The 18,165-nt window shown below is 40.7% G+C and overlaps 1 protein-coding gene across 1 annotated transcript in view; it reads right to left on the bottom strand.

Moving 5' to 3' along the window:
* The window catches only part of LOC140237887 (sulfite oxidase, mitochondrial-like), a 29,816-nt gene extending 11,657 nt beyond the window's left edge, over positions 1–18,159 (bottom strand). Inside the window, exons 1-6 of the mRNA XM_072317820.1 lie at positions 18,008–18,159; positions 11,853–12,051; positions 5,384–5,480; positions 3,891–3,938; positions 2,582–2,671; positions 782–882 (exon numbers count right to left, since the gene is read on the bottom strand). Coding sequence (XP_072173921.1) covers positions 782–882; positions 2,582–2,671; positions 3,891–3,938; positions 5,384–5,480; positions 11,853–12,028 — 512 coding nt within the window. The 5' untranslated portion in view covers positions 12,029–12,051; positions 18,008–18,159. The remainder of the gene's footprint in view (positions 1–781; positions 883–2,581; positions 2,672–3,890; positions 3,939–5,383; positions 5,481–11,852; positions 12,052–18,007) is intronic.
* Positions 18,160–18,165: the final 6 nt, after the last annotated feature.

The following is an 18,165-nucleotide window of genomic DNA, read 5'->3' as shown; positions in this document are numbered from 1 at the left end:
GTGTCATTAAGTCCCATGTAAATGGCATAAATCAAACACTCATCCACCAATTCTAAGCAAACACAAGTTTGTGCTCCTTGCCCAACAAAGCATGGTATCTTCCCCCAATAGTGGTCCACTTATGACTGTGCTGCAGCTACAATGCTACGGAATTAAACACCAGAGGCACAATTTGTGCATAAGCCAGTTCATAATTAGCTGGTGTGCACATTGGTACAAATGACCTTTATTTTTTCTCAGTTGGTTTAAATAACCACTTCACATGTTTTCACAGCAACATAATGCATAAGCTCGCCCGGCGTTAACAGTATCCAAATTCATATTCAAACAAAGAATGGATTTGCGTACAGACCAACTGACCAGAATGGTCTCTCAATTGACACTTCAGCAGGCATCTCTCTTCATTGTTTTGTACTGATTGCATTGTAACCTTTGTCTATCAATATTACCACATACCAACTGATACCAGACTTGCTGTCAGGTGGATGTGCTAGCAAGCACCATTTATATTAACTAAAGGATTACTGTACATAATAGATTCCTATCTCAGTGAATCTACAAACCAACATGCCTGATTCTACAAATGACCCTTTTCTGCTCATGAGCAAGTTGTGAAATGGCTCATTGTCCTCGAACAGCCTACTTCATCTGCTTCTCAGCCACCTGCTGGAAAACGTACTCTGTCTGTCTGTCTGTCTGTCTGTCTTTCTGACTGTATTGTGTGTCTGTTTGAAGAGTGGCAATAAAATTGCTTGGCTTGTGCCCTGCATGGGTAACTCACATTGCCTTCATGAGTGATATGGAAGACCCGTAGCCACGGTTTTCCTTGCAGATGTCCACTCCTTCGAAGTCAACGTGGAGATCTTCCCACTGCGATTCCAGCTGATGTGGGAGCAAAATTGGATATTACGAAATCCAGATCTCTTGGGTCAAACATTCCATATTTCATCAATGATCTCATTCAACAAGATCAAAATCACTACTAGAGTATTAGGATAAAATGAAACAATATTGCTGCCTCCTGCTTCTGTCTTGGAAAATATGAAATGAAATTGATATAGAAAGAAACTAGAAATGTCGCTTTGGCGACTGGTATGCCTCCGCCATAATGCATGATTTTCCCAATAGGTCTAGATAGTACATGTGGACAATGTGTGATTACATTTTCACAAAATTGGCAAAATATTGAAATGACAAGTTTGTCACAAATGTGTTGAATGTTCACCTTCCTTGACCTAGGTTTAATTGGATGAATAGGAGAGCATGTATCTAGGGATTTAAGGACTTTAACTCGACTTTGACCCATTCATACATTTAGGCATTGAGTAATTTTCAAGGTACAGGTGTGGAGAAAAAGTACAATTTCTGAATTGAATAGTAAATTGTTACCATTTTCATCTGGCCCTTGACCCTAAAATTCATAAGATAATCACTTTCAGCTAGAACATGCATAATATGTACTAAGTTTCAAGATAACTTGAGCCACTTCCGAGATATGGAGGAAAAAGTTAGTTCAGCACTTTCACTTGATCTTTGACCTTTTGACCTTTGAGGCAAAAAAAGAAGAAAAAAAAAACTTTCCAGAGAATTTCTATTAGGTTACACATGTATGCATACACCAAGTGTAAAAAAAAATAACCCTGCTGGCATTGCATGATAGGAGGGAAATAGTAAAATTTTGAAGTGTTGCACTTGACCTTTGACCCCTGACCTTTGACCCCATGAACCCTACATTCTCTAGATAATCACTTCCAGTCAGTATATGTATATACTATGTTCCATGAAGATACCTTGAACAATTTTCCAAGGTATGGAGAAAAGAAAAGAAGTTTTAATATTTTTACTTGACCTTTTGACCTTTGACCTTTGACCTCATGACCCAAACTTTCACCAGAGAATCTTAATTGGGTAATACATGTATACACTAAGTTTCAAGAAAATATCTTCAGGCATTCAATAGATATGGTGGAAATAGTGAAATTTTATGTATTTGACCCTGACCTTTTGACCTTTGACCTTTTACCTCATGACCCAAACTTTCACCAGAGCATCTTAATTGGGTAATACATGTATACACTAAATTTCAAGAAAATATCTTCAGGCATTCAATAGATATGGTGGAAATAGTGAAGTTTTATGTATTTGACCTTGACCTTTTGACCTTTGACCTTGAGCATGTGCACCCAAAAGTTGATAGGCACAACTTCACCCCCTAATACACATACATGCCAAGTTTCATTAGGATACCTCAACAGGTTTTGATAGATACCTTGTCCACAAAATTCCTTACGGACGGACGGAAGGACGGACTGACGGAAGGACGGACGGACGGACGGACGGACGGACAACCCGATGCCTCCGGCACCACTTCGTGGCGGAGGCATAAAAAAACACACCAATGTCCTGACTGATAGTACTCTATTCCAGCTCAATTTATTGTAATATTGATGTTCACTAAAAATTAATCTTTTACTCTCATACCCAGCTAACATATCAAACTGTGAGACATGTACGACAGAAGCATGGACCACACAGTTAATGCTTAACAATTAGCGGAAGATGAGACAGAGAGAAAACTCACCTTTTCAATGCCGGCATTGAGAAGAACATCCCGCAGGCGGGGTCCTCTCCAAATAGCATTGCTGATGGCTGCATGACCCCAACCCACACCCTGCAAATGTGCAAAATGCAACAAAATCATTCATAAAAATCTTCCTAAATGCTTCTTGTACAAACCAGATCTGATCTCTTTTTAATCTTTTTTTTTTCTTTCTGTTTAAGCAGCAGTACACCTCAGTCTTAAACTGGACCTAAAAAGGGTCTATTAAGATGATGCTAGTGTTGAAACACCTTTCAGTGAAAGTCAATGCCATGGTAACAGATATTAACTCTAACATGTGACTAGCTGATGTAGTGGTAGCAACAGTAGAACTGAAGTTGTAGTTGGAGGGTCCTTGTTTTTGTTCTTGTTTTTTTCTTGCACAACCAGAGCCACAATCTACTGCGCTCACGGCAAGTTTGATAGCTGAGTTTAGTCAGAAATCCTGTTATGAGCGATTTATCTCCCATTTAATCAATGAATTTCCGGGGAAATTTTGCTGTGGAAATAACATTGGTATAATCAAATTTACACACACACACACACAAACACACACACACACACACACACACAAATCACGAATCAGCTGTAAATCTAGCAACTTTGTAGACTTTTGAAAATTGTGCAACCATAACAAACAGCTATATGGAAAATAAAAGGTACAAGTGAAAGACATTTTTTCTCTCCCTCATAGTAAAGACTCTTTTTTTCCTCTCCCCCTTCCTCGTATGAACCACAAACATTATATTAAAATATACGAACCAAACTATATAAATGTGGTTTGTACAACATAATGGGTTATACAACTTTTGTAGGATCTCACATAGAGAGACAGAGAAAAAAGATCTAGTCCAGTTAATCAGAACATGACACAAAGAAGCTCCTGATCACCTGGCGTTAAGTGTTTGGATATAATCTACCCTGTGGGCAAATAAATTTTTGCCTAATTTGGCTAAAATTGGCATCCTTTTTTTTTTTATCATTCTTGCTTTTCCACTGCAAACACCACATACTGTTTGGTGGTATAAGACCAACTGTCAGGTTGATATTGGTTTGGTGTACGGTGTCCCAGCCAAGATGAGCCTTGACTCAGAGAACTCGCAGCTGATAGCAGAGTGCACTGGAGACCGTTTGCACAAGAACTAGTCACAAATGCAACTGTGCAATGTGATACAACAGTATATTGACTGAAACATCTCACAGACGTTGACTACATACATACATTATCAATCACATTTGTTGACATGATAGGGCAATCTTGCTAAAAGCAGCTCTCGTGTCAAACACTCACCCTGACTTTTTTGATGCTCGCCATTTCTGTTCTTCGGTTCCCAGCACACTGCAGGGAAAAGGAAGACGAAACTTTCAAATAGTTACACAACACCACTGCTATTTCATTTAATGGAGAGTGAAACCCAAAATACATAAGGTGAATTGAGGGAAAAGAGCAATATTGTTGATACACATTAGGACAGTTTGCAGATAATCAATCTGTTCAAAGTTATGAATTTGTAGAATTTGTGCCGCAATCGCTGGGTGAGAAGACAATATTTTGTGACATCATCTCTCACAATTTATGAAACTTAGAACAAAATGGCAGCATAATTCATACTGAAAGACAGTCCCATCTACCATGTATCTAACACAATACAGTGCACTCCCGTTATAAGGAACACGGTTATAATGAAATTCCGGTTACAGCGAAGTAAAATTTAGGGCCGCAACATTGTCAACTCTATGTACTTTTATTGTTTATTCATTCGGTTATAATGAAATTTCTATATAATGAAAGAAAATTGCCGGTCCCGAGGATTTCGTTATAACGGGAGTCCACTGTATATAAGGGAAGAAAGAGTGAAGAGGGAAGAAGAGTAAGAAAGATCTTTGAGACTCAGTATCACAAGAGAGTGTTTGTGCATAATGCACAAAATGTCAATTCTACAAGTCCAATAGCTGGCAAGTTGGGCATGCAATTCTCTCTGGAAACTTTCTTTGCCTACAGGTCAAAATTGTCATCAACTATCAAAGATACTGCCAGGTTCATGAATATTGAAAATCACTGAGAATCACTACACCTTTTAATACAAAGTATCATATTAACTATGTTAACCTCATGGATAAAGGGGCACATTTCCAAATCAAACTCGAGAGTCAACAGGAAGACTATGTCATCAAAGATCACTTCAACTTGATTTGAATTCATTTACAATTATTTGACTGCTAATGAACACATCCTTGCAGTCATCTTATTTGCACAATTCATTAAAATTCTTTCAATTTGAAGACAATGTGCGTAGTTTGTACTATGTAAATGCACCCCTCCCCCTCATTAAACACAAAATGGAACAAGATTGAAAATGGATGTCTACTTTTTATACAGTATTGCAAAGAAATAAGATCAAAGAATCACTCAACACAACTGTACTTGTATTCTCAAAACTTATCCTTTTGTGGTTGTGTGTGAGTGTGTGTGCATAAAAAATGCATCTTGTCATCAACCAACTCCTTGTTTCAATATCATTCTGTTCTTCTCAAACCAAATGGGCATTGTTCTTAAAAAGCTGTACATACATAAATACTCAGGGGCGGATCCAGGAATTCCGTAAAAAGGGGGGGGGGGGTGCACAAGTCCCCCATTTTTTTCTTTGTATTTCTTTTGTTTTAACCAGAAATAAAAGGGGGAGCAAGCCCCGTGTGGACCCCCCCCCCCCCTCCAAATCCGCCACTGATTCTGTATGAGCACCTTGTGTGCCGGCCATAAAAAAGGATGGCCACGTTTCTTACCATGAGAGTTGCCATAACAGTGACCTGTTCATATTGAGACCTCAGCTGCTCTGCAGTCAACTCAAGGGGGTGTGGCACAAGCCCTTCCACCTGCACTCTGCACATAAAAATTCATTAATGGCCAAGGAATACAATTGTAAATATAACCTGAGAAATCAACAAACAAAGGAAAAAGGCACACAGTGATAAGTCATGAAAGTTATGAACAATAAACATTTGGCAATATTTGTGTTTCTGTGTGTGTGTGTGTGTGTGTGTGTGTCTGGATGTGTGTGTGCATGTGTGTTTGAAACTGTTTGAATACTGTAAAAGCTGCTATTTTCTCAATTACTAAATTACAGGCTTAAAGGCTACTTTGCATCTACTGCATGGGCAGACTTTCAAAATGACACAATTTCTGGCCAAGAAACAGATGCCTGAAGGTCAAAATAACGAATCACAAAGTGCCTCCCTCAGTGTGTGTGTGTCACTGAAGATGCATGATGTGCTCAGTAGACAGTTAAGTGCAAACAGGTCTAGTGTTGTTGCTGTTTTTTCTCTTTGCTTCTTTTTTTTTTTCTTCTTTAGAACGTAAACATGACGCCAATTTTGTCTAACAGCTAGTTTCTTGTCACAAAACTTGCCCAATTATGAGTTTGAATTGATTGCCCATGACTATCAAATCAAGTTCTATTATAGTTCAATTCTACTTACATTCTATGATTATAAACACATCAGGACTATTTTAACAAACATTTTGGATGGTATAGCATTGGTTGAGATGGGGTTTCAGGTTTCTACCTTTTTTGTGAGATCCCTCTAACAGGAAACCTCTAAATAATGAAAAATGAAGAAAAAAAAAAAACACCATACAATTACATGAGGAATTCAAAGTTATTTGATGAAAATAGGTTTTGAAATGGCTGAAGTACAATTGTATCCAAAAGGAAAGAGATCCTAAATAAAAGGTGGGACCTACCTTTTATTAGGACCACTTTGTTTTACTTTGGTTTTGGATATATAAGCCATTTCAAAACCATTTTTCATCAATTAAACTTTGAATCCCTCTTAGATTGTCAGATACTAACTATTTCATAAATGGTGTCTAAGTTTTAGCAAACTGTTAAAATCTGAATCCCCCATGTCAACCAAAACATATATCATCCCTTTAATAAAGACATTTGACTTATATAATGTAGGGTGACTTCATGTTTAGATAGTTATCTATGTGTGCGGAGTGGGGGAGGATTTGCTTTCAATGATTGCATAATGGGGAGCTAGGCAAAAGGATTGGAGAACTCTTCATGCTTTGAATGATTTCAATTGTGTTTCTGCAACACGCTCATGTTGTTGATTGTACACGGGTTATCTAAAGCCCTCTGCAAGGCCAGCTACAGTTCAAACATAGAGGAAGGTATTGGCACCTTTTCTCTGGACCCAGAATACCATGGAAGATACATATAGCTCCAGATAATTGTACTGTACATATGTCCCCCCCCCCCCCCAAAAAAAAAATAAAAATAAAAAAATAAATAAATAAATAAATAAATGAATAAAAAAAATTATATGGGACCCTTCGCAACAATAAATTTAAACTGGAAATGTCGCTACGGCAACTGGTATGCCTCTGCCATAATGCATGGTTCTCCTAATAGGTCTATAGTACAATGTCTTGACAATGTGTGATGACAGTTTCATATTATTGGCAAAATATTAAAATGACAAATGTGTTGAATGTTCACTTTCCTTGAGTTAGGTTTGATTGGATGAATGACTATATTGTCTAAGAGTGCAGGTATTTGGGGATTTGAGAATTTGTACCCAACTTTTGACCCTTTTATAGGTCAGGTCACACCCGTAGCATTTCTGCCGTTGGGGCACTGAGATGTCCTTCTCCAGGTTTCCTTTAATCCTGCGCCATTCTCATACAGCTTTCCACCGGCTTCTCAATCCATCTCCTCACATCATCCACCCACTTCCTCCTTGGTCTTCCTTGAGCTCGCCGCCCATCCACCCGACCTTGCATTACCGTATGCGCTAGTGTACCTGGCCGTTGGGTGACATGACCGAACCATTGCAGCTTCCTTCTCTTCAGCGTGTCCAGCAGTGGTTCATAATCCCCAATTTTCCTCCTGATCTCTTCCAGCACTAATGCATTGGTGCGGCGATCGTGCCAATGTATTCCGAGTAATCGGTGGAAACATCTCATCTCAAAAGCGGCTATTTTCTTCTCCAGATTTTTGCTGAGTGTCTATGATTAGCATCCATATAGGGCTATCGAGGTCACCAATGCCTTCATCAGCTCAATTTATAGGTGAAGAAGTGAAATTTAGCACTTTCACTTGACCTTTGACCTTTTGGCAAGAAACTTCCAAGAGAATCTCTATTGGGTAATACATGCATATATACACTAAAGTTTCAAGATAAATCCTACAGGCATTGCATCTATACGAGGGAAATACCAGGTAGTGACATTTTGATGAGTTGTTCTTGACCTTTGACCCATGACCCCTAAATTCCCTAGATGATCCCTGCCGGTTGGTACATGCATGTCCTTAGTTCCATAAAGATAGCTTGAAATATTTGTGAGATTATATATGGAGAAAAAATTGAAATCTTAACATTTTCACTTGACCTTTGACCTCATGATCCAAAACTCTCTCTAGTGAATCTTTATTTGGAAATTCATGTATACACTAAGTTTAAAGAAAATACCTTCAGGCACTGCTGATATTGATATGGGGGAAATAGTGAGATTTTGAGCATTTGACCTTGACCTTTTGACCTCTGACCTGGAGCATGTGCACCCAAAACTTGATAGGCACAACTTCGCCCACTCATATTTACACATGCCAAGTTTCATTAGGATACCTCAAAACCATTTTTTAGTTACATTGTCCACAAAAATTGATTACGGATGGAAGGACGGACGGATGGACGGATGGACGGAAGGATGGACAGACAACCCGAAAACATAGTGCCTCCGGCGACACTTCATGGCGGAGGCATAAAAATAGTGAATGAATCCAAATACAATTTCAGTGAACTATAACTTATTAAACACATCTTACAAAAAACCCTATCTGATTTGCTCCAATGGTCAAAGAGAAATGAGGATCTTTGTAGAGCATGTCAGGAATCCCTTCCCTCCAAGTTCTGTTCATTGTGTTCAAACGTTAATATAAAGCTCCAAGAGCATCCAAGTGCTAAACTTCAAAGAAACAGACCCATGACATGCTTTACAGCAATTCATATTTCTCTGTGACCATTTTACCAAATCGAATAGGGTTTTCTGCAAAATATAGGTAAGATGTTATAGGTTTAGATCCTGAAATAGCAATCAGACAGTTTAATCATATTGAAAGTTATCAAAGCAGAAATCAAGTTGCATTTCTCTTTTTTTTTGGGGGGGGGGGTGGGGAGGACATATGGTATAGTAGGAACTGCCTTTCCATGTACCCATGTACATATCCTTTGGGAAGACTTGGGGCAAGTCCAAGATAAGGTTCCTTCAGAAGGCAAAATTTCATCTTTGTTCAATATTGTATATTGTAGGGGAAAAAATTCAGAATGTCTTCAATGTAAGTCAAACAAGAAATGTTATCCTGAGAGCAGAAAATATTACCCTGTCGTAAGTGTGAATGATCCATCACATACTTTGTAAGTTTCTACATAATGTGTTAATCTTGATTCTAAGGTCAATTTTCTCTCAAAGGCAATCTGTGTCATGTCATTATGTTCTGCAAGAGAAAATTATTCAGAACTAGAAAAACACTCTGAGAGCGCAGACCTCTGCCAAGCAGCTACCTGTACTTTCCACAACTGATCTTGCTCTTCCACAGTGATTTCCACCCATACGTACGCATGCTGAAAAATTGCCAGATTTCCCAATATAGAACCCTTTGTTACATCATAAACCCTCTACTGCATGGCGCGCCTTGCCAGCCTAGCAGAAACTAGAGCACGCACTTTAGTGCGCGTATGAAAACCTCTATAATGCGCAGCTTGAACTCCCGAGTTCATTGACCCTACCTGCCAAAATATTGAAAATCCTTCATAAAATCCATAAAAGTTTCCGGATCACTACCAAAATTTAATCATTTGTTCCTTGTGTCATTATCGACTTTTCCTGCAAATTTCATCTACATCCGTTTCCAACTTTTTGAGTTATTTTGCACACAGACAAACGGTAACGAAAACATAACCTCCTCCCTTGGCGGAGGTACTAAAAGTGCAGTAAATCAAAAGCTGAGTTTTAAGAAAACTAAACTATGTTATAATGCATTTACTCTGACATGGCACCTTTCAGTGCACAAAAGACCTTCATTAATCTTGTGACTTTCATGCCATGAGTAGTGTGCGTGTCTTTGTTTTTATACCAGAAAATTTACAAGATGTATATCAATTATGTCAATATTTTCTCAAATTAAACATTTCATCCTTAACTCTGAGTGCTCAGAGTTTATCAGTATTCAAGGAAGTTTGGAAGATGAGTCCAGGATAGTTGTAAAAGTTCATAAAATCAACTTCAAGGACAAAGATCACTTCATATTTGTTTCATACCTGTACGTTTAAACACAATGTAGAACAAGCAAGCAGGGCAGTTACAATGTACGTGGAGGTAATTAAGCTTTAATGAGGCATAGCCACGTTTGCTTGCCCCTGTCAATGTGCCAAGGTCATATTTACTATCACATGGCACAGTGCCAAGTTCATGCTCCTGTCGTCATCAACAAACAGTCATCGCCTCAATGCCTTGCTACCTTAGCAGCTTTTTTTTCCTCTCACGACTGAAGTCAAGTACAATCCATGGGACTTTTTTTTTTCAATATCATTATCGTGTAGCAAAATGTCAATCCTCTGATGGCAAGTCACGATGGAATCCTTTGCTCACATGTACAGTGTATGTGCAGCAGGGATGTATCCCACACAAGCCAACTGGAACTGACGGACGACAAAACGTAACGCTTGCAAGATGTCAACACTTTCAGATTCACACTCTCTAAACTCAATATGGGTTTTTGTCTACGTGAAAAATAGCATGATAAACACTCATAAAATTTGCGGTATTTTAGGTAAATGTGAACATTCGCGGTAAATGTGAAAATTCGCGGTATTTTAGGTAAATGTGAACGGTCACTGTTTCCCCTTTTTCGTCCCTTTCCATACAAGTACAAGTCAACTGTACAATTAATCTCTTCATTGATTTGTGAAAGCCCCCGTTCCACTATGCCGTTCTCGCTACGATTTGACAATTTTCTCAGATCGGGAAGGATCGGGTAAAACCTGAGCCGATCTGGACACGGTACGATGTTAGAACGCTCTAAATACGCTGCAGTTACGACTACCACGTGCTTGCTACGCTCTTACTACGATGATCGGGAATGAGGCATTACGATCTCTGCCGCTGCAGCTACGCTTTAGAACGATGTAGCTACGCTGTCAGTGCGATGTTGCCGATGTCATCCGATCGATGCACGCTGTATCTACGCTCTGAACGAGCTATACGATCTTATCACGCTGTCATCCCGTTCACAGAGCTGAAAAGTGCCCGATGTGCCCCGATGTACCCCGATTCGACCGTCGATCTGCAGTCAGTCAACTTATTAGCATGTAGAACCGAAGAAATATACTGTGGACCTCGAAGAGGCTCCTAAAACTCACGTTTCTTTTGCAGCAATGCATTGTTATAAACAAAGACGCGCTGATTTTTCCAAGGCTTTTTCTTGATGTCCTTGCTTTTATAGTCCGTCTTCCTCCAGTTGTAGATGATTTCATATTCTTCACCTGACAGGTGTAGCGACAATGCCTTCCTCCTCCTCAACAATTCTGTCTCTCGATCTCCTTATCTTCTTCTGGCAGACATTTTTTTGTGTAAGTTTTCTTCCTGTTCTTGTGCCGATGTTACTACGCTCAGAAAGACCTTGTTACGCTCATCCCGCTGCGTTTACGCTGTCACTACGCTCTCCCCGCTGCGTTTACGCTGTCACTACGCTCTCCCCGCTTGCCGTACGACTAAAAATAGGTCAATTTTGATCGGGGAGATCGGGAAGAAATTTTGAACAGGTTCAAAATTTCTTCCCGATCTGAGAAAATGCCCACTCCAACCCCGACCTCCACACGCTGCTGCTACGATGCTTCCGATCCCCGTACGCTTTTGCCGCTCTCTCCCGATCTGCTAGATTGGGACAGATCGGGGTCCAGATCGTGATAGTGGAACGGGGGCTTTGTAGAGGAAGAGCACCTTGGCAGAGATTGAGAAGAGCATTTGATAGGCCATCATGCAGATGAGAAGAAACACAAGAAGAACATATTGTATAACATGAAATATCTCTGCTGGGGCATACCACTAAATTTGGAAAATTTTTAGCTACTGAATGGAGAGGGTGGGATGGAATGGCGAGTACCCATGGGAGTTGGGCGTAGTCTGAGAATTTAAAGGGACACATCCCATGACACGGGTCTATGTTGTACATGTACGTGTACACACCTGTGTGTTCTACCATCGAGATTCGGCACGGGGGCATGGTTCCTCACGTAGAACTGGTCATTGGGAGTCACAAAATGCTCCCGCAAAATGTCCGACGGGGGCTCCGCGTTGAAGGGCTCCTTGCTGTTGATGGTCAAGTTTGGATTCCGAAGAGGCTCGTTGCTGTAGCTGGCCATTCTTGTCAAGTGTCAGAGGCTAGCTGAGTGCACAAATTCAAGCAGAAAGTACAGAAATAATGAAAATAGATTTAAGAAAGAAAACAGAAATCTCCATCTTTCTAAGATTATGTCTTTGAAAAGAAAAGAGGATACACCCTGGTACAGCGCTGCTGCACATGCTGACATAAATTATAATGATAACTGAATTCTGTTGAACAAATGCTTACAACACTTCAGACGACGGTTCATGGCTGTTCTACAATCTGCCTTAATCCACCGGGGAACGTATAGTATTAACCCGTTGAGGATGAGTCCCGAGTATACTCAGGCAGGTGTCTATTGGAAATGTGTGCTGTAGCAAAATCAAACCGTCCTCAATGGGTTAATACCTTATTCAATTCCTAGTTACTTGTCACTCATACGCATTAGTTCATAAGGATTGTGGGGAACCGATTAAAACAAAATGGTTAATATTTCATGGCAATCTTGGCAGTTTAATATATACAGTGTTCCTACATGTTTGCAATGCTGTTCATTATGTTTACCCTTATCTACCGCTCACATACTCTAGTTTCATTGCGGACCCATCAAGGAGCTACACAGTGGCACTGCAGTTGATGCAGAACGTATCAGAGCAGTGCTTCTCAACCGGTGGGTCGTGATGTTGGCCAATAATGAAATACTAGTAAAGAAGATTTGTATTCAATCAACTGGGCCTTGGGGAAAAAGTGCAGTAACTAAAGTGGGCTTCAGATAAAAAAGGGTTGAGAAGCATGCATGATACAGAGAGCTGGAGCTGTGTGTACTAGTGTAAAAGTGATGAAGGCAAATGAGCGAGTAACACTGACATTAAATGTTTACAATTTGGGATGTTTGAAACCTGCTACAACACTGTACAGCCTGCTGAACACTCTTGAGACCAATGGGAACGCTGCCAAAGAGAGGGAGGAGGGGCAGCAAAACTTCAAGCAGTGTAAAACCACTCATGCTCCACATATCTATACCTTGACCTAATGAAAAAGAAGATGAATCTGCTTGTAGATTCTAAACAAGAATAGGATAGCGGAGGTGTTGGTCCCTCCTCTTTCTCGCAAGCCACCTCAGGACCCCAAAGGATCTTCATCCATAACTTCCTCTTGCGGCAGCATGAGCAACTGGTTCTTCTCTGTTTCTCACTGTCATTCTTGTTCTTCCTACTTCTACCTACTAAAAGCAAGGACACTTCTATCTTAGCTAGCAGTAACTGTGTACAGTATGCTGCATGTCCAGGGGTGAAAGATAACCCATATTTTCTCATCATCTTACTGATTCACAGCGATACTAAGTCAATAAAAGTCAGTGACTTCCTTGAGCTCACTTCCGGGGGGTGTTTCATCAACGTTTGTCAGCGCTGACAATTTCAGCAAAATCCTCGGTTTTGATTGGATGAGATGCTCTGGTCGCTGACTGTTACTATGGTGATTGTCAGCGATGACAACTTTTAGCGCTGACAAACGTTGATGAAACACCCCCCAGCTTGGATGTGAGGTTCCATATCGTCACTGTCTCCATTCTGAGATGTTCACAGGGGCTACTCACCTGATTCTGCATTACTGTCATGTTAATCTATGTTGATGCCGTATTCACAACATGTTAAAAGTGCATTCACGCCTGGTTCTACTGTAGGCTGATCCACTATTGATCGGACATGGCTAACTGCGGTTTGAGAACTACATGTACCATGAACCGCTGTCTGAATCCCCCTTGTGTGACTTTGCATGAGGAATGCCTTCAATATTATGTTGCAATTGACAGTTTATTTCAGATCCACCACTGCTATTATCCACTGACTACAATAAAAAAGAGTACTGCAACGTAGGTACAGAACCTGTACAGTGAAAGTGTAAGTGGCAAGTTACGACTAACAGAGAACTGTCTTGCTTCTACAAACTTGACGCTCAAATAGCCCAAGAATGTCATCTATGCTCTGCCAAGGATTGAGATTTTCTGGGACAAAGTGACAATAATATACTGCTTTTGCACATACTGCTGCACCGCTTTTGGCAAAAGAACAGAAATTGTCTACAAACAACTGTCACATGATCATCATACTTATCGGCTTCATGTGACATGGTGGCCATTCATCATTGCACCTGAAGGTTGGCAGTGAACAGATGGTAAGGTTTCTTTTTACAATACCCTTGGGCAAGGGATGGGGTGGAAAGGCAGCAAAGACTTGAATCTACATTCATAGCTACAATGGTGCAGCTTAACTATCACTTTGAATAGACCTTGCTACACTCTTTGTAGCATAGTTTAATGAATCAGACAAACAATATGATCTCTTTTTTTATTGACAAACTGGCTTTTGTTCAGTATTTTGTTTGTGCTCCATGTCATGAATCATTTCACTGTAAAACTGTGGTGACTATCTTCTGTGATGTACATGTATATCCTTAAACTTATCACATCTCATGCCGAGAAGGAAAGATTCAACAGATACACACAGTTTGGATGCCTGCTCACAACTTCTATCGCATACCATCTCCTCTGTACACTTGATTCATGTGAATGCGCACACATGTCACTAAAGTCTATCATACCCAGGAGATGTGCATTTAATTTTCTTGTACATACTATTACTAGTATGTGTATGTAGGTAGCCAGCACATCTGTGCTACGGCAAGTATGAAGTTCATGTGCAGTGTGTCTTCTAGACAACCTTCATCGGTAGCTTAATCTGAGAGACAACAGAGATTACACCCCTTGAAGTAATGCATGGTCTGACTTAAAAGGAGCTTATGCAAACAAGACAAGGACAGAAAACACACAACTGCCATTCAACAGAGAGAGAGAGACAATATTTGAAGAGCAAGTCAAAAACACTGGCACTGACATTATTATTGTCTTGCTTACTCTTCTCTTTCAAAGGAAAATTAATTGAATAACACTTTGGGTAATATCTGAGCCAAATCAAATGGTCATAAGAGGTGTATCGGATCATGGACCTACTACACATGGACTAGAAACAGAGGTCTTTCTTTGATCCCAACATCACTGCCGCCACCCGATTATGTGCATCTTAATGAGTACATGCAGGTGCTTGGATAATGACGATTGTGCAATCGTGCATCGTCACTGACAAAAGAACCATTTCCCTCATTGCGGTCTTATTTTGCTGAGGTGCCTTTTCAGACTCAACTGCCTTTGAATAAACATCAATGAAAGGGAGCAGCAAACCCGAAAACATGACGGTTTTCCTGTCTCAAAATTTAAAATTACTGAAGTGGACACCTGTGGACAAGCATGTTACATGGCTCAATGAGAGGACATACAGTGTACATGTCATCTATGGTCACTGTCCATGTTTACTCTGGAACAATGTGCGAAAAATGGGGAAAATTAGATTACAAATCACAACCAACCTGTCAATATAATTGCTTTCCCTTGTAAAGTATGCGTATTTTGCAAATGAAATTACGTGAGCGATAATTTCCCAATGTACACTACAACTGGACATGTATTTTTCTTGATATAGAATCACAATCTTCTGCACATGTAGTTTTTAGATTTCTCAAAGAGTTGTCGTGTTTTTATCCAGGCTGGTTGTCAGCGGTGATGATAAGATCAAAGCAGGAAAGCACGCTTAAAATGCTTTTGTGACCCTTTTGACAGAAACAGGTGCATGAATGAATTAATTAATGTAATTTATTAAGGTATTTATGTATAGGAGGGGATTCCGTGAAGTCAGACGTAGTCCCTGCGGAACATATCCCTGACGACAAGGTACAGACTGATCTTTCGGTCAACCCACAGCCGTGTCTATCAAGGCTTCTGTCTTGTTGGAGAACTGTCAAAGTTAACTGTACACAGCCCAGTCGCAGTCGCTGTAAAACGCGTGCTCTGCACGGAGCCTGGTTGGGCTACGCCGAAGGACCCCGTTTACAGTGCAGGGCCGGGCCGAGCCCGGGCCTAGCCGCGGCCAAGCCCAGCCTCAATTGCGGTACTCGGCCCCGCAATTCTGTCCATTTACAGTGCCAGGCTTGGCCCGGGATAAATTCAAACCGTTCAATACCGGTATTTTGTCGTAGTGGCACTCTGCTAGTAAACAAACGACTATTATCGGGAGCGTGCGCGTCGCAATAGACCTTAAATGCATTGATGTCATCACTCACTTGATAACTAATCGCGACGCCATCTTAGAGGGCAAGCGAAGTCCTTGACAACGCACGTGTGCAGCTAGCTATGCTTTTCTTACGCGCGTTACCGGCGATAGCCTCACTCGCAGCCAGTCCCCAGGACAGTGGCAGTGCGGTCTTTACGTCTCGTTGTTCGTCTCTGCAACTGTATGTTACATTTTAGACCCGACCTCTTTTTTGCCCCGATATACCTGCTGGAGCATCTATTTGCTCAATCAAAGAGAGAGAGAAAAAAAAAACAGGGACAGAATAGCTACTATGTCAAAACTGTCAAAATATGTAGTGGAGTTGACCTGCTATACAGACCGAAGGCAATGATGCTGGCCCCTGTAGGATGCGCTGCCAGCGGTCGCACACAGATCAAACGTTACGATAAACCAAATTTCAGACAGCTTTTTTACATTCAAACAAGTTTGACATGACATGACACATTATGCAGCAATATTTGGGGTAACTTTCTCACATTGTGCAATCGAAATACTCACAGTAACTAGAGTATTTCTAGGTTATATCGCAGAAATTTGTATCCATAATACATCGCTGTTCGCTAGCTGTAAGTCGCCATTTTGAATCTGTGAGCCAATCACATGCGAGGTATGTGTTTTAATAAAAAACACATAGAAATCTACCTCGCATGTGATTGGCTAACAGATTCATACGTTGAAGAGCTGTTACGACCGCTGGTAGTTGCATCTTTTTTCATGAAAATTATACCAAAACGTTGGATATATCATTAATCTGGTGAGTGCAATGCATACCTGAAATACAAGTTTGAATTTGCTGATCTAGGGCTGTGAATTAGACGCAATGGAGAAGGGTGAGGTACCTCACCCAATTCTCCATAGAGACACAGCGATGTATACCAGCTTCCGTCTGTCTATGGAGGAGAGTGATAACGTCCAAAAAAATAAAAGACTCCTCCGGACAGACGGATCTTTCTGCCTAGTTGCATGCCAGCTACAAGCAGATTTTGAAACTCTAGAAAAGACCGTAAGAAACACGGATGCTGTGTGTATTAAATGCATGTAAAAATACCTCGCGTATAAAAGCACACTTATATGACGTCATATGCATAAGGTCTATTTGGTACCGCATTTGGCCCAGTTTGCGTTTACAGTGAGAAAAGGCCGGGCTTGGCCGCGGCTTGACTACCTCCAGAGCTTGGCCAAATGCGCAGCCGATTTTGATACCGCATTAATGTTTTGGCCTTTTGCGCATTTACAGTGAAATGAAGGCCAAGCTGGGCCGCAGCCGAGCCCGGCCCTTTCACTTACTGTGAATGGGGTCAAATGTCAAAGTAGACGTATTCTAAAAGAATGTATGAAAACTTCTCACAATCCAGGTAAACTGATTGGGTCTCTCTAAATTGAACTGCTTGATTTGTCAGCAGTCTAACGTTACAAGGTTAGACGTCTAACGTTAAGGTGATAAGATTAACACTAATTAAGAGTACGTTATTATTTAGAATTCCATCCAAACCCCCTCACTCTCCCCCCCCCCCCACACCACCACCACTGCCACATGACATGCCTAACCCCGCCCCGTTACATAATAGGATTCTACATGCAGTTTGTTGTAGGCCTACTTTTACTAATTTAAATAGTTTAACTGACTAGATCTATTTGTACTCAACTTACATGCCGTACGTTAGTGCCCTGGGCACCTGGCCATTCCACAAATCATTCCACACTCCATTCCACAAGCATACTTACAACATGCATGCACGAATGTGTTCAAAACTAGTATGGGGATGTGTTGTTTAGTTTTCCACTTGATGAGAATTGGTGTGCTGAGCTGTGCGAGAGAGGAGGATATTTACCAGGCCAGTGTACAAGAAGATCAGGCACTGAGACGTTCGACGACAGGCCACGAACTAAAATGTAGGTTATCACAGAACTAAACACTGGCTATCGAACGGCTACTCTGCTCCCGGATCCCGCAAATTAAAAGACGATGAACCGATCGGGTCTTCCCTCA

Source organism: Diadema setosum, chromosome 14 (assembly GCF_964275005.1).
Source record: "Diadema setosum chromosome 14, eeDiaSeto1, whole genome shotgun sequence".
In the NCBI taxonomy this organism is placed as follows: Eukaryota; Metazoa; Echinodermata; class Echinoidea; order Diadematoida; family Diadematidae; genus Diadema; species Diadema setosum.
Note: the sequence above shows the minus strand (reverse complement) of the source record. Positions and strands in the feature narration are given on the sequence as shown.